Below are 21080 nucleotides of genomic sequence, written 5' to 3' on the forward strand. Positions count from 1 at the left end.
GAGAGGACACATCTCAGGGATTTAGAGACTTGCAGGTGATAACTGTGAGGGAGGAGAGGGAGGCTGAGTCCAAACCCTCCCAGGCTTAGAGGGCACAGTGAGGATTTGAAGTTTATCCACAGGGCTCTGGGAACCTGCTGAAAGATTTTAAGACATGATCCATTTTGCATTTTTAAAAGACCTCTTTGGCAAGGGCAGGTAGGATGGAGGCAGCATCAAGACTCCTGGTTGTCCTAACAAGTGGACAGGTTCAAAACGCACATGTATGAAGCCACCCCAGTTGCCATCAAGTCAATTCCAACTCATGGAAACCTTATGGGTGTCAGAGGAGAACTTTGCTCCACAGGGCTTTCACTGGCTGGTTTTTCAGAAGCAGGTCACCAGGCCTTTCTTCTGAGGCTCCTGAGCGGGTCCCAACAGTCTTCCGGTTAGTAGCCTGGTGCTTAACCGTTTCTGCCACTCAGGGACTGATAGAAATCACCACAGTGGTTAACTCAGTGTATGTGTGGTGGGACAGGGGTGGTTCAATGGAAAAAGGCCCAGAAAACTTTCTGGGTCGTAGAAATGTCTTTTATTCTGAGAGAGGTGTTGGTTATACAGGTATATACTTCTATCAAAATTTATTGAACTGGACACTTAAGATCTGTGCATGTTAAATCAGTATCAGTTGCCATCGAGTTGAGTCCAGCTCATGGCAACCCTGTGTGCATCAGAGTAGATATTTCAGTAGATATTTCAACACCTGATATTTCAGAAGCAGGTACACCAGCCTTCTCCTGAGGCCCCTCTGGGTGAACTCAAACCTCCAACCTTCTGGTTAGCAGCTAAGTGCTACTAGCTGTTTGCACTACCCAGGGATTCCCTATGCATGCTACCATACGTAAATTTCACGTTGATTTAAAAAAAAAAAATTATATATTTGTTCAGTTAAACGAATTCCTTTATGGGGCCTTTTGCCTCGGTTCTTTGGAAAAACAGCTTGAGAGATTTTTTTCCCCTAAGCCTTGAGGAGTTACCTTTGCCCTAGTTTTCTACCTCAGAGGATTTGTTACTTTTGTCCAAGTTGATTGATATTTCCTGGTAAGCTGTAAATAACTTGTGGTTTGATACTTTTTGTCTGGTCCTGGGCTACAGCCTGCCCTGTGATTGGTATGCAGCTTGCAGGGATTCGTCAACAGACTATGCAAATGAAGTGACTATCAAAAATACCAAACTCACTGCCATCGAGTCAATTCTGACTTGTATCGACCCTATGGGACAAAGTATAATTTCTCCATAGGGTTTCCAAGGCTAACGTTCTATAAAGTAAATCTTTACAGAAGCAGACTGTCATATCTTCTGCGGAGTGACTGGTGGGTTCGACCACCGACCTCTCGGTTAGCAGCCAAGCACCAGAGATTCCAAAGAAGATTGCCCAGAAGCAGAAGCTGAAGAGACAAGGACCTTCCCCCAGAACCAACAGAGAAAGAAAGGCTTCCTCTAGAGCCAGAGCTCTGAATCCCGACTTCTAGCTCTGAATCCCAACTTCTAGCCCTGAATCCAGACTTCTAGCCTCTTAAACTATGAGAAAACAAATTGTTATTTGTTAAAGCCACCCACTTGTGGTATTGCTGTTATAGCACCACTAGATAATGTAGAGGGTCATCAAAAAAGAGGAAGACCCTCAATAAGATGGATTGACACAGTGGCTGCAACAACGGGCTCAAACATAGCAACAAGCGTGAGGATGGTACAGGACCAGGCAGAGTTTCGTTCTGTTGTACATAGGGTCACTATGTGTTGGAACTGATTCAATGGCACCTAACAACAACAACAACAGATGATTAAGACAGAATTTGGTGACTGTAAAAAAAGAACAACTATGCAAATGAAGTTACTATGGCATACTATGCAAATGAAGTGTCTGTGGCCTACCAAGAGAGGATTGGTCAGCTCATGGCCTTGGGGGGAGGGCCATGCCTTGAAATTGGTGAAGAGTTTGTGTATATATATGCAGCCAGCCCCACAAAGGATTTGCAGATAGAAGCAGAAAGAAGAAAGAAGGGAGAAGAAGCAGAAAGGAGGCAAGGAACCTCCTAAAAGAGCTGTAACATGGGTCAAAGGCTGTGACAGTGAAGACAGCAAGAGGCCTGGAAACGGCCCTGTGGCAGAACAGGCAGTAACAGGCTCAGAAGGGGCCTTCACAGAGTCAGTGGTAACAGACAACAGGGCTGAGAAGAACCTGTCCTCAGGGGGCTGAGAGAAGGCCTACATGCCTGAGAGGAGCTAAGAGAGCTGACTTGCATGAAGAAGGGAGGTATTACCTACCTGCATCCTGATCCTGATCCTACTCCCGAGTTATACCCTGTTGGTCCCGATTCTGAGCTGTACCCTGTTACGTCCTTAATAAACCACTTTAAGTATGGCCTGTGAGTTCCATGTGGCCATCGCAATGGATTATTGAACCCAGAACAGAAGTAGAGAATGCCATGGGTAGGGCAGCTAGTGTCAGAATTGGTAAAAAGATTGGAAGGTGAAGGTATGCCTGACCTCCACCTGGTGAGAATCACCTTCGGGCTGGTCCTTGTCATTATCCCCCATGAAGTTAGACAGGTTCTGACGACACTCCTCCATTCATTTTACAACTTGAAAGACTAAAGGGTAACGTTATCAGGACTTAGTGGCAAAGACAGGCAGAGAGGGAGGAAGTAGTCAAAGTGATTCCTAGGTGTCTGCCTTAGGTGAATGGAATGATGGCAATGCCACTTCTGAGAAGGGGTAGAGGGGGAGCAGGCTTGCCAGTGAGAGGAGAGGGCGAGGCTGTGACCAGGGCTGTGAAGCATATGGCTTCCAACAGGGTATGCTGAGCTTAAATGTTGCCGGTCAGCCACAGGGCTGTGCGTACCTCACAGGTTCCTAGGCAGCTATGATGAGATCGCAAGTGTACGTATGAAAGTGGCCTGGAGCCATAACTCACACCAGAGATATATGTCATTGCTAAGAGCACTGCTTTCTTACAGCTTCCCCCAAACATCCTAACGTGTCAGGTCTACTCTGCTCATGAAATAGAACAACCTCACCTTTTAAGGCTCTTCACAGACTAGGAGTTACAAGCTGGGAGAATGTACAGTGCCTTACTTCCCATCAATCATTTCAGTGGCACCCATGACTGACTTATCCAAGAGCTGGGAGTGAATTCACCAATGAGCCAGTGTTCCAGCTTCATGGGTGGGGAAGAAACTGAACAGGAGAATTATATTTTTGTCACACCATGATAATCTTCCTTTGACCACTGTTTGTAACTTTCAGCATCTCCACAAATGTTCTCTGATTTCATTTATCTCTTCAACATACTCTTACTAAGAAAGTTCTTACAATGAGCCAGGGCTGTCTAGGGCTGGTATACAATGGAGGGCCAATGGCATGGGTCCTGTCATCATGGAATTTGCCATCTAAGAAAGGTCCTGGGTGGCACAAATGGTTTGTACTTGACTACTAATGTAAAGGTTGGCAGTTGGAACCCACCCAGTGATGCCACAAAAGAAAGAGCTGGTGATCTCCTTCCCTAAAGGTTACAGCCAAGAAGATCCTATGGGGCTGTTCAATTTTGTAACACATGGGGTCACCATGGTTCAGAGTCAACTCAATGGCAACAGGTGTGGTTTGGCTTCAAGAAGACTATGAAGTGCCCCACACCAGAAATAGTGTTGAAAATGTCCTATTATGAACTTTTTCCTTTTTATGAAGAAGGGGATATATAGGTTTTAATCAGGTTCTCAAAGAGATATATGGCCCCTGGGATGTTGAGGGTCACTGACCTCACCTGTACAGTTGCTTCCTCCATCAATGAGAGCCCCAAAACAGCTACGGCCTCTGCCACACTCAGCCTTCAAGACTCAGCTCAGAAGTGTCTATAGAAATGGCAGCTGAGCACACCAGGCTGCCTACCCTGTGCACCCCAAATCCTGGTTGTTGTTGTTGTCAGTAGCTGTTGAACCAGCTCTGACTCATAGCAACCTTGTGTATAATAGAAGGAATCGTTGCCTGGTCCTACACCATCTTCTTGATATTGGTATATTTGGGTCCATCGTTGTGGCTATTACGTCCATCCATGTCATTGAGAGTTTGCCTCGTTTTCACTGACCTTCTGCTTTACCAACCATGATGTCCTTTACCAGTGATTGGTCTTCCCTGATGACCTCCAAAGTAAGAGAGCTAAAATCTCATCATCCTTGCTTTTAAGGAGCACTCCGGTTGTATTTCCTCCCAGGCTGATCTGTTCATTCTTCTGGCTGTCCATGGTATATTCAATCTTCTTTGCCAACACCACAATTCAAATGCATCGATTCTTCTTCTGTCTTCCTTTTCCATTGTCCAGTTTTCACATGCATATGAAGTGATTGAAAAAACCATGGCTTGGGTCAGGAGCACCTTAGTCATCAAAGTCATCTCACTTTTTACCAAAGCTTTTTTTTTTGGATATACTTCAAATAAAGAATCAATGGACAACCTGCCATAAAACAAGAAAAGCTTTCATGGATGTGCCCAAAATTATGAGGGCATTTCTTTTCTTTTTTTTTTTAATGGTACATTAGATGAAGATTTACAGAACAAACTAGCTTCTCATTAAGCAGCACATATATTGTTTTATGACATTAGCTAACAACTCCATGACATGTCAGCACTCTATGAGGACATTCCTAAGAAGGAGAGCAGATGGGTGAACTGATGGAAGGAATCTGAGGCCAAAGTGCATCAAGGATGGGCTGCTGAGAAAGGTGAAGAGGTGCTAAAAGGGGAAGAGCAAGAGAGGTCCCTGAGCATCCAGCAAGGAGATTGCTTAGGGCACTTTCCTAGAACAGTCAGAGAAATAATAGAAAATTCCCATAGCCGAAGACAGATCCTCCGCATGAACAGACCCACCTTGTGCTGCGCAGGTTGGGTGCAAAGGACACCTTTCTAGACACACTGATATGGAATTTAAAAATACTAAGGTGAATAAGAAAACGCTGTAAGTTCCCATGGAGAAAACTCAGATAACCGAAAAAGAAATGACAGTAAGACGACATTACATGTCAAGAAGTGTGAAAGTTTGTTGTTGTCGTTAGGTGCCATTCAGTCAGCTCCGACCCATAACGGCCCTGTGTACAACAGAACGAAACACTGCCTAGTCCTTCACCATTCTTACAATTTTATGTTTGAGCCCATTGTTGCAGCCACTGTGTCAATCCATCTTGCTGAGGTTGTCATGGATCGAATTGTGTCCCCCAAAAAAGTGCATATCAATTTGGCTGGGCCACGATTCCCAGTATTGTGTGATTGTCTACCATTTTGTCATCTGATGTGATTTTCCTACACGTTGTGAATCCTGCCTTTAAGATGTTAATGAGGGGGGATGGTTAGCTGTTGTGTTGATGAGGCAGGACTCAATCTAAGGAATTAGATTGTGTCTTGAGCTGGATTTCTTTTGGGATACAAAAGAAAGAAGCGAGCAGAGAGACAGGGGAACCTCATACCACCAAGAAAGCAGTTCCGGGAGCAGAGCGCATCCTTTGGACCCAGGGTTCCTGTGCAGAGAAGCTCCTAGTCCAGGGGAAGATTGATGAGAAGGACCTTCCTCCAGAGCCCACAGAAGGAGAAAGACTTGCCCTAGAGCTGATGCCCTGAATTTAGACTTTTAGTCTACCTTAAAAAAAAAATAATAAAAATTTTTCTACTTTACTGTGAGGAAATAAATTTCTCTTTGTTAAAGCCATCCACTTATGGTATTTCTGTTGTAGCGACACTAGGTAACTAAAACAAGGGTCTTCCTCTTTTTCATTGGTCCCCTACTAATTATAATGTCCGTCTCCAGGGACTGATCTCTCCTGATAACATGTCCAAAGTATGTGAGGTGAGGTCTTGCCATTCTTGCTTCCAAGGAGCATTCTGGTTGTACTTCTTCCAAAACAGATTTGTTAATTCTTTTGGCACTCCATGGTATATTCTATATTCTTTACCAACACCAATATTCAAAGGCATCAATTCTTCTTTGGTCTTCGTTATTCATCATCTGGTTTTCTCATGCATATGAGGCAGTTGAAAACACGATGGCTTGGGTCAGGTGCACCTGAGTCTTCAAGGTAACATCTTTGCTTTTCAACACTTTAAAGAGGTCTTTTGCAGCAGATTTGTCCAATGCAATGCTTCTTTTGATTTCTTGACTGCTGCTTCCATGGGTATTGATTATGGATCCAAGTAAAGTAAAATCCTTGACAACTTCAATCTTTTCTCCTTTTATCATGATGTTGCTTATTGGTCCAGTCGTGAGGACTTTTGGTTTCTTTACATTGCAGTGTAATACTGGAGGCTATGGTCTTTGATCTTCATCAGTAAGTGCTTCAAGTCCTCTTCACTTTCAGCAAGCAAGGTTTTGTCATCTGTATAATGCAGATTGTTAATGAGTCTTCCACCAATCCTGATGCCCTGTTCTTCTTCATATAGTCCAGCTCCTCAGATTATTTGCTCGGCATTCAGATTGAATAAGTATGGTGAAAGGATACAACCCTGACACCTTTCCTAACTTTAAACCACGCAGTATCCCCTTGTTTTATTCAAACAACTACCTCTGAATCTATGTACAGGTTCCTCACGAGCACAATTAAGTGTTCTGGAATTCCCATTCTTCGCAATGTTACCCATAATTTGTTATGATCCGCACAGTCGAATTTCTTTGCATAGTCGATAAAACACAAGTAAACATCTTTCTGGTATTCTCTGCCTCAGCCATGACCCACCTGACATTCTCAATGATATCCCTGGTTCCACCTCCTCTTCTGAATCAGGCTTGAATTTCTGGCAGTTCCCTGTCAGTATACTGCTGCAGCCACTTTTGTATGATCTTCAGCAAAATTTTACTTGCATGTGCTATTAATGATATTGTTCGATAATTTCCGCATTCGGTTGAAATCACCTTTCTTGGGAATAGGCATAAATATGGATTTCTTCCAGTCAGTTGGCCAGGTAGCTGTCTTCCAAGTTTCTTGGCATAGATGAGTGAGCACTTCCAGCGCTGCATCCATTTGTTGAAACATCCAAATTGCTATTCCATCAGTTCCTGGAGCCTTGTTTTTTGCCAATGCCTTCAGTGCAGCTTGGACTTCTTCCTTCGGTACTATTGGCTCCTGATCATATTCTTCGTCCTGAAGTGGTTGAACGTTGACCAATTCTTTTTGGTATAATGACCCTGTGTATACCTTCTATCTTCTTTTGATGCTTCTTGCATTGCTTAATATTTTCCCCCATAGAACTCTCCAGTACTGCAACTCGAGGCTTGAATTTTTTTTCTTCAGTTCTTTCAGCTTGAGAAATGCCGAACTTGATCTTCCCTTTTGGTTTCCTATCTCCAGTTCTTTGCACATGTCATTATAATACTATGCTTTGTCTTCTTGAGCTGCCCTTTGAAATCTTCTGTTCAGCTCTTTTACTTCATTTCTTCCTTTTGCTTTAACTACTTGACGTTCAAAAACAACCTGCAGAATCTCTTCTGACATTCATTTTGGTCTTTTCTTTCTTTCCTGTCTTTTTAATGACCTCTTGCTTTCTTCAGGAAACGCTGGTGGTGTAGTGGTTAAGTGCTATGGCTGCTAACGAAGAGGTCGGCAGTTCAAATCTGCCAGGCGCTCCTTGGAAACTCTATGGGGCAGTTCTACTCAGTCCTATAGGGTGGCTATGAGTCAGAATCGACTTGATGGCAGTGGGTTTGTTTTGCTTTCTTCATGTATGATTCCCTTGATGTTATCCCACAACTTGTCTGGTCTTCGGTCATTAGTGTTCATCATGTCAGATCTATTCTTGAGATGGTCTCTAAGTTCAGATGGGATATACTCAAGGTTGTACTTTGGCTCTCATGGACTTGTTCTAGTTTTCCTCAACTTTGACTCGAACTTACGTATGAGCAATTGATGGTCTGTTTCGAAGTCGGTCCCTGGCCTTGTCCTGACTGATGATATTGAGCTTTTCTATTGTCTCTTTCCACAGATGTAGTCGATTTGATTCCCATGTACTTCATCTGTCAAGGTTCACGTGTATAGTTGCTGTTTATGTTGTTGAAAAAAGGTATTTGCAATGAAGAAGTTGTTGGTTTTGCAAAATTCTATCATGCAATCTCCAGCATCATTCCTAACACCAAGGCCGTAATTTCCAACTCCAATCCTTCTTCTTTGTTTCCAGCTTTCAAGTTCCAATCACCAGTAATTATCAATGCATCCTGATTGCATGTTCGATCAATCTCAAAGTGCAGAATTTGGTAAAATTTTTCAATTCCTTCATCTTTGGGCTAGTGGTTGGTGCATAAATTTGAGTAATAGTCGTATTAACTGGTCTTCCTTGTAGATATATGGATATTTTCCTATGACTGACAACATTGTACTTCAGATAAATCTCGAAATGTTCTTTTTGATGATGAATGCAATGCCATTCCTCCTCAAGTTGTCATCCCTAGCATAGTAGACCATATGATTGTCTGATTCAAAACGGCCAATACCAGTCCATTTCAGCTCACTAATGCCTAGGGTATCGACATTTATGCATTCCGTTTAATTTTTGAGGATATCCAATTTTCCTAGATTCATGCTTCCTACATTCCATGTTCTAATTTTTAATGGATGTTTGCTGCAGTGTCTTCTCATTTTAAGTCATATCACCACAGCAAATGAAGGTCTCAAAAGCTTGACTCCATCCACGTCATTAAGATCAACTCTACTTTGAGGAGGCAGCTCTTTCCCAGTCGCATTTTGAATGCCTTCCAACTTGAGAGGCTCATCTTCTGGCACGGTATCAGACAATGTTCCGCCACTATTCATAAGGTTTTCATTGGCTAATTCTTTACAGAAGTAGACCACCGGGTCCTTCTTCCTAGTCTTAATATAGAAGCTCAGCTGAAACCTATCTGACGTGGGTAACCCTGCTGGTATTTGAATACTGGTGGCATAGCTTCCAGCATCGCAGCAACAAGCCATCCCCCACAGTATGATCAACTGACAGACAGGTGGGGGACGTGGAAGGTAAGTAGCACTATCTTCAAAGCCTTCAGGCGAAAGTATTTGAAACTAGAAACTGGTACCCAGCCAAATCAGCCTTCCTGTATGAGAGAGGAGAAAAAGACTTGTTCAGACCTAAGAAGACTCAGAAAATTTACCACCCACCCATCATCAGCTAGCCACCCTGAGATACTGCCCCTGCAGGTATGTGTAAATAGCATAGTTTGATGAGCCATGTTTCCAAAACCTGGTTTCCCGGGGCTATTTTGCCACGTGCATAAGAGCACAGCCTTTGGATTCAAATTCCATTGAAGGAATTCTTCGCTCTAATTTAAAACACTCTACGCTTTCTATAATCTCAGTCCACCACCCGTCTGTCAGTTTTTTCATACTGTGGTGGCTTGCATGTTGCTGTAATACTAGAAGCTGTGCCACCAGTATTTTAAATATTTTAAATACCAGCAGGATCACCCATGAGGGACAGGTTTCAAGACAAACTAGGACAAAAGGCCTGGTGATTTCCTTCTAAAAATTAGCCAAAGAAAACCCTCTGGATCAACAGAATATTGTCCAATATAGCGCAGGGAAATGAGCCTCCCTAGGTTGGAAGGCACTCAAAATACACAGTGGCCAAACAATGGATTTGAGCATGCCAACAATCATAAAGGTGGTGTAGGATCAGCCAGTGTTTCCTTCTGTTGTACGTGGGGTAGCCGCGAGTTGGCACCAACTCTATGGCAACAAACAACAGCACAATCTGACCAAATGGCAATTCCTGAGCTGAACACAGCATCGCATCAGGTCATACCCATATTTTAAGCGAATAATGCATGCCTTCTACGTTTGTTTGCCAACCACACCCTCCCCCCCCCATATTTTTGTAATTACTATGCTAATTTTTTTACAACATGTAATTTGCATTGAAGCCATTTCATTACCTCCAGAGCACATTGTTTCCTGTGATTAGATTTGTAGCCAATGTCCATGCCGTCCTCCCCAACAGCACCAATATACAAAGAAATCCAAGGGTCTAATTAGTTAGAGCTCACAACTTTATTCCCAGCAATGTACCTCTGATCTATTTTCCTTATTCAAGAAAGCTGGCAGCTTTAAAGAGTTGCTAAATTTTCACATAATACTCATAAATGTAGTGGAAAATTTTTTGAGATTTCTCTTTAATATGAAGGACTATTTTCCTAAAAGTAGCACTTAGCCACAATTGCCTGATATTTTTAACATAGTTTGGTTGCATGGTGTATTTGCAAAAGAATTTATTCAGAGAACATGGGACATTTTCACAACTAGTTCTAATCACGTAAATGTATGTTTAGAGAAGGGATGTAACTACAGTTAATAGCTTTTACGTAAGCTGGAGAAGGGGCATTTAAGGAGGTGATTGCTCTTACCTGTATGAGCTGGCAAGCATCTACACCTGATGAGGTTCTACTCTATCAGGTCTGCACTACTTCAGTTCTCTTTGGGCTCCCCACACAGCTTCAGTATCTCAAGGGGTCAGCTAGCCTGCCTCCCCCCTCAGAGTTGATCCATGACTAAACCACTTGCAGAGGTTAAGCTCTGTTGCCTATGTGATTTTTTAAAATTAAAGTTCTTATATCTGTTATTAGGAAGGACCAGTCCCTGGAAAAGAACATCATGCTTGGTAGAGTAGAGGTTCAGCAAAAAAGAGGAAGACTCTCAACGAGAAGACTTGACATGGTGGCTGCAACAATGGGCTCAAGCATAACAACGATTGTGAAGGTGGCGCAGGACGGGGCAGTGTTTCATTCTGTTGGGCATAGGGTCGCTATGAATCAGACCCAACTTGATAGCACCCAAGAACAACATATCTGACTCAGGCTTTATATCTTTTTTGTTGGTAAAATTCCATTTGACACTTGCTCACCATGCATGAAATACTGCTTAGGTTTAGATTCCCAGATAGATAGATAGACAGGTCAGTAGGTAGGTAGGTGGACAGACAAATGGACAGATGGACAGGCATTTTTGCAGCCACTGTGTCAATCCTTCTCATTGAGGGTCTTCCTCTTTTTCAATGATCCTCTGCTTTACCAAGCAAGAATCATCTTAGGTGAAGTGAAAGACAATACATAATATAGGGGAACTCAACACAACTGGACTAAACCAAAAGCTAAGAAGTTCCCTGAACACAACCAAACACTTTGAGGGACAGAGTAGCTGGGTCTGGGGTTTGGGAACCATGGTTTTGGGGGACATCTAGGTCAACTGGCATAACAGACTGTCGTGAGGAGGGAGTCACAACAACTACTCCAAATGATTTGTGTCTTTCCACAGTGTCTTTATTAGTTATTAATATTATAGGCACACAGGTTCTTGACTACCCCGGATACCAGAGGTCTCAATTCACCAGGGGAATGGAGAGGGAAAGCAAGCCAGCTTACGACAAACGAAGGCGGTGTATGAGCATTGTTTTCCGGTCCAGGCCAACTCTTGACCACACCTTCATCGATGGCTTGGATGTCAAATAGGCCTCGATCCCTGAGAATCTCTCGTGAATCTCTATCACGTCTCTTGAGCACAAGGGCTTATTATCCCTTAGCTCTCAACATATGTATATTGGGTCGGGAGCGAACTAAGAGTAAGCCCAGGTGAGTTGCTGCAGCCCACTGCTTCGTAGATCACTGAGTCTTGACCCTCAACATATGACCGAGATAGCAGAGCAGCAAGAAACTTGTTTTAGACTAGGAGGAAGGTCGAGAGTAAGCCCGGGCGAGCTGCTGCAGCCCACTGCTTCCTGACCTCCTGGGCCCTAGTCCTCAACGTATGACTGAGATAGGCAACGTCTCTAGGACTTGGGAGTAAGCCCAGGTGAGCTGCCGCAGCCCACTGCTTCCCAGTCCACAACATATAACCGAGTTGGCTCTGGTTATGACTCCCAGCAAAGTTGAGCCTTACTGTCCCTTCCTTTATACACATTGGAGCTCTTTGAGCCCATTTGGTTGGTATCGATAAGTCCTTGTTTACGACTTAGTTGGTCTCAGTGTCTTCTGTTGATAAGGTTGTTTTTCTTCTCTAGGTTTCATCATCTTCTTTATCTCCTTTCTTCAAATGTTGTTTACTTCTACATTTGCTTTCAGCAACCCTGCTTTCCACACAGCCTTCATTAAAATGTTCTGCATCCCACTTCGGTGAGTGGCGTATGGGGTCTTAAAAGCTATGAGTGGCCATCTAAGATGCATCAATTGGTCTCAAACCACGTGGAGCAAAGGAGAATGAAAAACACCGAAGACATGAGGAAAATATTAGCCCAAGAGACAAAAGGGCCACATAAACCAGAGATTCCATCACCCTGAGACCAGAAGAACTAGGTGGTGTCGGACTACCACCAATGACCGCCCTGTCAGGGAACACAAGAGAGAGTCCCTGATGGAGCAGGAGAAAAGTATGGAGCAGAACTCAAATTCAGGTAGAAAGACCAGACTTAATGGTCTGACTGAGATTGAAGGAACCCCCAAAGCCGTGGCCCCTGGACGCTCTGTTAGCCCAGAACTAAAACCATTCCCAAAGCCCACTCTTCAGACAAAGATTAGACTGGACTATAAAACGTAAAATAATACTCATGAAGAGTGTGCTTCTTAGTTCAAGTAGATATACAAGATCAAATGATGGCTCCTGTCCAGAGGCAGGATGAGAAGGCAGGAAGGAACAGGAGCTGATTGGATGTACAGGGGAAACCTGGGGTGGAAAGGGGGAGTGTGCGTCACATAAAAATATGTGTGTAAATTTTTTTTTTCTTTTTAATTTTTATTGTGCTTTAAGTGAGTTTACAAATCAAGTTCGACTCTCATACAAAAATTTATATACACCTTGCTATATATACTCCTAATTGCTCTCCCCCTAGTGAGACAGCACACTCCTTCCCTCCACTGTCTCTTTTTGTGTCCATTCCACCACCTTCTGACCCCCTCTGCCCTCTCATCTCCCCTCCAGACGGGAGATGCCAACGTAGTCTCAAGTGTCTACTTGATCCAAGAAGCTCATTCTTCACCAGCATCTTTTTCTATCCCATTGTCCAGTCCAATCCCTATCTGAAGTGCTGGCTTTGGGAATGCTTCCTGTCTTGGGCTAACAGAAGGTCTGGGGACCGTGACCTCCGGGGTCCTTCTAGTTTCAGTCAGACCATTAAGTCTGGTCTTTTTTTTTTTTAACTTTTATTGAGCTTCAAGTGAACGTTTACAAATCAAGTCAGTCTGTCACATATAAGTTTATATACATCTTACCCCGTACTCCCACTTGCTCTCCCCCTAATGAGTCAGCCCTTCCAGTCTCTCCTTTCGTGACAGTTTTGCCAGCTTCCAACTCTCTCTATCCTCCCATCCCCCTCCAGACAGGAAATGCCAACACAGTCTCAAGTGTCCACCTGATATAATTAGCTCACTCTTCATCAGCATCTCTCTCCTACCCACTGTCCAGTCCCTTTCATGTCTGATGAGTTGTCTTTGGGAATGGTTCCTGTCCTGGGCCAACAGAAGGTTTAGGGACCATGACCGCCGGGATTCCTCTAGTCTCAGTCAGACCATTAAGTCTGGTCTTTTTATGAGAATTTGGGGTCTGCATCCCACTGATCTCCTGCTCCCTCAGGGGTTCTCTGTTGTGCTCCCTGTCAGGGCAGTCATCAATTGTGGCCAGGCACCAACTAGTTCTTCTGGTCTCAGGATGATGTAGGTCTCTGGTTCATGTGGCCCTTTCTGTCTCTTGGGCTCTTAGTTGTCGAGTGACCTTGGTGTTCTTCATTCTCCTTTGCTCCAGGTGGGTTGACACCAATTGATGCATCTTAGATGGCCACTTGTTAGCATTTAAGACCCCAGACGCCACATTTCAAAGTGGGATGCAGAGTGTTTTCATAATAGAATTATTTTGCCAATTGACTTAGAAGTCCCCTCAAACCATGGTCCCCTAACCCCCGCCCTTGCTCCGCTGACCTTTGAAGCATTCATTTTAACCCGGAAACTTCTTTGCTTTTGGTCCAGTCCAATTGAGCTGACCTTCCATGTATTGAGTATTGTCCTTCCCTTTACCTAAAGCAGTTCTTATCTGCTAACTAATCAGTAAAAAACCCTCTCCCTCCCTCCCTCCCCGCCTCGTAACCACAAAAGTATGTGTTCTTCTCAGTTTATACTATTTCTCAAGATCTTATAATAGTGGTCTTATACAATATTTGTCCTTTTGCGTCTGACTAATTTCGCTCAGCATAATGCCTTCCAGGTTCCTCCATGTTATGAAATGTTTCACAGATTCGTCACTGTTCTTTATTGATGCGTAGTATTCCACTGTGTGAATATACCACAATTTATTTACCCATTCATCCGTTGATGGACACCTTGGTTGCTTCCAGCTTTTTGCTATTGTAAACAGAGCTGCAATAAACATGGGTGTGCATATATCTGTTTGTGTGAAGGCTCTTGTTTCTCTAGGGTATATTCCGAGGAGTGGGATTTCTGGGTTGTATGGTAGTTCTATTATTAACTGTTTAAGATAACGCCAGATAGATTTCCAAAGTGGTTGTACCATTTTACATTCCCACCAGCAGTGTATAAGAGTTCCAATCTCTCCGCAGCCTCTCCAACATTTATTATTTTGTGTTTTTTGGATTAATGCCAGCCTTGTTGGTGTGAGATGGAATCTCATCGTAGTTTTAATTTGCATTTCTCTAATGGCTAATGATCGAGAGAGCATTTTCTCATGTATCTGTTAGCTGCCTGAATATCTTCTTTAGTAAAGTGTGTGTTCATATCCTTTGCCCACTTCTTGATTGGGTTGTTTGTCTTTTTGTGGTTGAGTTTTGACAGAATCATATAGATTTTAGAGATCAGGCACTGGTCGGAGATGTCATAGCTGAAAATTCTTTCCCAGTCTGTAGGTGGTCTTTTTACTCTTTTGGTGAAGTCTTTAGATGAGCATAGGTGTTTGATTTTTAGGAGCTCCCAGTTATCTGGTTTCTCTTCGTCATTTCTGGTAATGTTTTGTATTCTGTTTATGCCTTGTATTAGGGCTCCTAGGGTTGTCTCTATTTTTTCTTCCATGATCTTTATCATTTTAGTCTTTATGTTTAGGTCTTTGATCCACTTGGAGTTAGTTTTTGTGCTTGGTGTGAGGTATGGGTCCTGTTTCATTTTTTTGCAAATGGATGTCCAGTTATGCCAGCACCATTTGTTACAAAGACTATCTTTTCCCCAGTTAACTGACACTGGGCCTTTGCCAAATATCAGCTGCTCATATGTAGATGGATTTATATCTGGGTTCTCAATTCTGTTCCACTGGTCTATGCGCCCGTTGTTGTACCAATACAAGGCTGTTTTGACTACTGTGGCTGTATAATAGGTTCTGAAATCAGGTAGAGTGAGGCCTCCCACTTTCTTCTTCTTTTTCAGTAATGCTTTGCTTATCCGAGGCTTCTTTCCCTTCCATGTGAAGTTGGTGATTTGTTTCTCTATCACCTTAAAAAATGACATTGGAATTTGGATCGTAAGTGCATTGTATGTATAGATGGCTTTTGGTAGAATAGACATTTTTACTATGTTAAGTCTTCCTATCCATGAGCAAGGTATGTTTTTCCACTTAAGTATGTCCTTTTTAATTTCTTGTAGTAGAGCCTTGTAGTTTTCTTTGTATAGGTCTTTTACATCCTCGGTAAGATTTATTCCTAAGTATTGTATCTTCTTGGGGTCTACTGTGAATGGTATTGATTTGGTTATTTCCTCTTCGATGTTCTTTTTGTTGATGTAGAGGAATCCAAGTGATTTTTGTATGTTTATCTTATAACCTGAGACTCTGCCAAACTCTTCTATTAGTTTCAGTAGTTTTCTGGAGGATTCCTTAGGGTTTTCTGTGTATAAGATCATGTCATCTGCAAATAGAGATAATTTTACTTCCTCCTTGCCAATCTGGATGCCCTTTATTTCTTTGTCTAGCCTAATTGCTCTGGCTAGGACTTCTAGCACAATGTTGAATAAGAGCAGTGATAAAGGGCATCCTTGTCTGGTTCCCGTTCTCAAGGGAAATGCTTTCAGGTTCTCCCCATTTAGAGTGATGTTGGCTGTTGGCTTTGCATAGATGCCCTTTTTATGTTGAGGAATTTTCCTTCAATTCCTATTTTGGTGAGAGTTTTTATCATAAATGGGTGTTGAACTTTGTCAAATGCCTTTTCTGCATCAATTGATAAGATCATGTGGTTTTTGTCTTTTGTTTTATTTATGTGGTGGATTACATTAATGGTTTTTCTAATATTAAACCAGCCTTGCATACCTGGTATAAATCCCACTTGGTCGTGGTGAATTATTTTTTTGATATCTTGTTGAATTCTATTGGCTAGAATTTTGTTGAGTATTTTTGCATCCATGTTCATGAGGGATATAGGTCTATAATTTTCTTTTTTTGTAATGTCTTTACCTGGTTTTGGTATCAGGGAGATGGTGGTTTCATAGAATGAGTTGGGTAGTATTCCGTCATTTTCTATGCTTTGAAATACCTTTAGTAGTAGTGGTGTTAACTCTTCTCTGAAAGTTTGGTAGAACTCTGCAGTGAAGCCGTCTGGGCCAGGGCTTTTTTTGGTTGGGAGTTTTTTGATTACCGTTTCAATCTCTTTTTTTGTTATGGGTCTGTTTAGTTATTCTACTTCTGAATGTGTTAGTTTAGGTAGGTAGTGTTTTTCCAGGAATTCATCCATTTCTTCTAGGTTTGCAAATTTGTTAGAGTACAATTTTTCGTAATAATCTGATATGATTCTTTTAATTTCAGTTGGTTCTGTTGTGATGTGGCCCTTCTCGTTTCTTATTCGGGTTATTTGTTTCCTTTCCTTTATTTCTTTAGTCAGTCTAGCCAATGGTTTATCAATTTTGTTCATTTTTTCAGAGAACCAGCTTTTGGCTTTGTTAATTCTTTCAATTGTTTTTCTCTTCTATAATTCATTTAGTTCAACTCTAATTTTTATTATTTGTTTTCTTCTGGTGCCTGATGGATTCTTTTGTTGCTCACTTTCTATTTGTTCAAGTTGTAGGGACGGTTCTCTGATTTTGGCTCTTTCTTCTTTTTGTATGTGTGCATTTATCGATATAAATTGGCCTCTGAGCACTGCTTTTGCAGTATCCCAGAGGTTTTGATAGGAAGTATTTTCATTCTCGTTGCAGTCTATGAATTTCCTTATTCCCTCCTTGATGTCTTCTATAACCCAGTCTTTTTTCTGGAGGGTATTGTTCAGCTTCCAAGTATTTGATTTCTTTTCCCTAGTTTTTCTGTTATTGATTTCTAGTTTTATTGCCTTGTGGTCTGAGAAGATGCTTTGTAATATTTCGATGTTTTGGATTCTGCAAAGGTTTGTTTTATGACCTAATATGTGGTCTATTCTAGAGAATGTTCCATGTGCGCTAGAAAAAAAAGTACACTTTGCAGCAGTTGGGTGGAGACTTCTGTGTAAGTCAGTGAGGTCAAGTTGGTTGATTGTTGTAATTAGGTCTTCCCTGTCTCTATTGAGCTTCTTACTGGATGTCCTGTCCTTCTCCGAAAGTGGTGTGTTGAAGTCTCCTACTATAATTGTGGAGGTGTCTATCTCACTTTTCAGTTCTGTTAAAATTTGATTTATGTATCTTGCAGCCCTGTCATTGTGTGCATAAATGTGTGTAAATTTTTGAATGAGAAATTAACTTGAGCTGTAAACTTTCACCTAAAGCACAATTAAAAAAAAAAAATACTGCATATACCATGGATGGCCAGAAGAACAAACAAACTTGTCTTAGAAGTATAACCAGAATGCTCCTTAGAAGCAAGGATGGCAAGACTTCGTCTCATGTACTTTGGGCATGTTATCAGGAGGGATCAATCCCTAGAGAAGGACATCATGCTTGATAAAGTAGAGGGTCAGCGACAAAGAGGAAGCCCCTCAATGAGATGGATTGACACAGTGGCTACAACAATGGGCTCAAGCGTAATAACGATTGTGAGGATGGCACAGGACCAGGCAGTGTTTTTTCTGTTCTACATAGGGTCACTATGAGTTGGAACTGACTCTGTGGCACCCAACAAAAACAACCATGCTTTTGAGAGTCATCCATGTTGATATGTGTTGATATTAGTCATTACTTTCCACTGTTCTGTAGTAGTCTTTCACATTAAGGTATCCCAATTTATTTTGCCATTCCTCTTTCCATTCCTCTTGCTATGCTGGGTTGTTTCCAATTTTCTTGCTCTATAAACATTAATGTGAATATCTGTGTACAATGTGCAAGAGTTTCTGTGATGATGGAAATGTTTTCTGACTGCACTATCCAGTGTGGAAATTATTATCCATGTGTGACTAATGGAAAAGTGAAATGTGGCTAGTGAAATGGAGAAACTGGATTTTTAGTTAATTCAAAGCTAACTAGAACAGCTCTAGAACATATATACCCAGGAGTACAACTGCTGAGTCATAAGGTGCACACAGTTGCACCCTCACTTGGTAATACCAAGTTGTTTGTATTCAACATTTCTCTTTTTTCGAGTCTCTGAAACCCTGGTGGCGTAGTGGTTAAGTGCTATGGCTGCTAACCAAAGGTTTGGCATTTCAAATCTGCCAGGCACTCCTTGGAAACTCTATGGGGCAGTTCTACTCTGTCTTATAGGGTCGCTATGAGTCGGAATCGACTCGATGGCACTGGGTTTGTTTGTCTGTACAAGGCTATATTAGAGTCTAAGTGGGTTAGACCTTTTGCACATTGGAGAAAATGCTGTTTTGTTAGGTTGCCTCTACTCCATATTTTTCTTATAAACTGGGACAGATTACTTCTCTTTTGATTTTCAAATTTTCTCATCTGTTGAGTGGGAATGTGTGGGGAAGGAAGAAGGTGGTTAACGGTAAACAGAAACTTAAGATAATGTCAAGTAAGTATTGCATTTTACATTCATCATGATTGACTTTTAAATGCCTAATTTGCAAAAGATAAAGGCTGCCATTTCCTCATCTTTACTGGGGTTTGAAGTTGACTTAGTCATGCTTCATGTGAGAAACACCCATTTTAGTGCACCATTAGTCTGATAGAACCAGCATCATCACATGTGGTGTTTTACCCAGGAATATTGATACATGAATGGGGAGCTATAAAAAAAAATGTGTTCAGAGGTGGTTTTATGGCCAGGTCAGTGATTGTCCATTTGTCTCTGCTTCTCCACAGAAAAGTCTGGACACCTACTGTTTCCTGGTCTTTGCTGCAATCTGCATCGCAGGTGCTGTCTACTTCTATTTTGTCTTGCCTGAAACCAAAAACAGAACCTATGCAGAAATCAGCCAGGCCTTTGCCAAAAGAACAAGGCATACCCACCAGAGGATAAAATTGACTCAGTTGTAATTGATAAGATCAACAGAAGACCTGAACCAGACTCTACCTCCACACTGAACAGTTATGCCAAGAACAGCATTGTCTAGATGGATGATCTTGCCGTTTCAAGAAGCCAACAATTTCCCCATTTTTGGAAGGCTCAAACTGTTTGGAGCCATGTAAGCCTTATTTTATTGAGTATTTAAAAATAAATTTGTACATGCTATTCTGACATCACCACTTGTTTCTAGGTGCCGTCAAGTCTGTTCCGATTCATAGTGACCCTACGCACAACAGAACAAAACACTGCCCGGTCCTGCGCCATCCTCACAATTGTTGCTATGCTTCAACCTATTGTTGCAGCCACTGTGTCAATCCATCCCGTTGAGGGTCTTCCTCTTTTTTGCTGACCCTCTATTTTACCAAGCATGATGTCCTTCTCCAGGGACTGATTCCTCCTGATAACATGTTCAAAGTATGTGAGACCTAGTCTCGCCATCCTTGCTTATAAGGAGCATTTTGGTTGTACTTATTTCAAGACAGATTTGTTCGTTCTTTTGGCAGTCCTGGTATATTCACTATTCTTCCCCAACACCACAATTCAAAGGTGTCAGTTCTTCTACAGTTTTCCTTGTTCATTGTCCAGCTTTTGCATGCATATGAAGCAATTGAAAACACCATGACTTAGGTCAGGCGCACCTTAATCCTCAACGTGACATCTTTGCTTTTCAACCTTTAAAGAGGTCTTTTGCAGCCAATTTGCCCAATGCAGTGCATCTTTAGATTTCTTGACTGCTGCTTCCATGGGTGTTGATTGTGGATCCAAGTAAAGTGAAATCCTTGACAAACACGATCTTTTCTTCGTTTATCAGGATGTTGCTTATTGGTCCAGTTGTGAGGATTTTTGGTTTCACCACTCTTTGGGCTTTATTCATAGCTGAATCCTCAAATTCTTCTGGAAGCAGGAAGAAATTGGCCTATCTTTCAGTAGACCCAATGTTCTACATAGTTCAATGGTCTGCCTTCATATCTTAACCTCTGGTTTCAGAATGAAATTGGGGAAATAGTATTTGAATGCTTTCTCAAAGGAAAACCATGTGGCTTGATTGACTGGATGGACTGGTTCCTGAAGCCTCAGTGGACCCTTAGCTTTTATCCTGGATGACGGTTTCCAGTATTTGATGGAAAGACTCTTAGTACCTCTTAATAAGTGCCTGTTACCAATCTTTTGCTCTGCCTTGCTGATCTCAGACTTGGGAAAGCCTGATGCTGATACCAACCCAACATCCTCCAGGTTCTCTCTTTCCCAGACTAGATCCCATAGGGTTTAAGATTTCCAGCTCTAAAGCTATCTTCATCTCAGATGATTAAATTTCTGTGTGCTCATGGAAGGCATAATGAGGATCTAGAAATGCAGATATAAGAGGTAACTTTCCAGTAACTGGCTCATGGACTGCAAATTGAACTCAGTTCAGTTGAAAACCAATATTGGAAAGGAAAGGAACGCTGTGATTAACTGGCAATGTCTGCCACAGGTACAAGAGCAAAAGTGTCAGCACACGTACCTCACGTTTGCCAAGCCTAGAAGAGATTTATCTGAAAATGTAACAAGCTGTTTCGCAAGATGGTGAGTAAACTATCTCTCAAAGTACAAGGGCCGGATGATCATTTGTCTTGACTGTTAGTAAGGAAACTCAAGCATTAATTTTAGAGGAAGAGGGTTGAACTAGATAATGTTTAAGGTCTCTTCCAA

The 21080-nt window shown here is 42.0% G+C and overlaps 1 protein-coding gene across 1 annotated transcript in view; it reads left to right on the forward strand.

The window, feature by feature from the left end:
* SLC2A9 (solute carrier family 2 member 9) overlaps positions 1-20059 on the forward strand; it is a 262289-nt gene extending 242230 nt beyond the window's left edge. Inside the window, 2 exon segments of the mRNA XM_064286323.1 lie at positions 19184-19310; positions 19313-20059. Coding sequence (XP_064142393.1) covers positions 19184-19310; positions 19313-19434 — 249 coding nt within the window. The 3' untranslated portion in view covers positions 19435-20059.
* Positions 20060-21080: the final 1021 nt, after the last annotated feature.

Source organism: Loxodonta africana, chromosome 5, assembly GCF_030014295.1.
Source record: "Loxodonta africana isolate mLoxAfr1 chromosome 5, mLoxAfr1.hap2, whole genome shotgun sequence".
Classification (NCBI taxonomy): domain Eukaryota; kingdom Metazoa; phylum Chordata; class Mammalia; order Proboscidea; family Elephantidae; genus Loxodonta; species Loxodonta africana.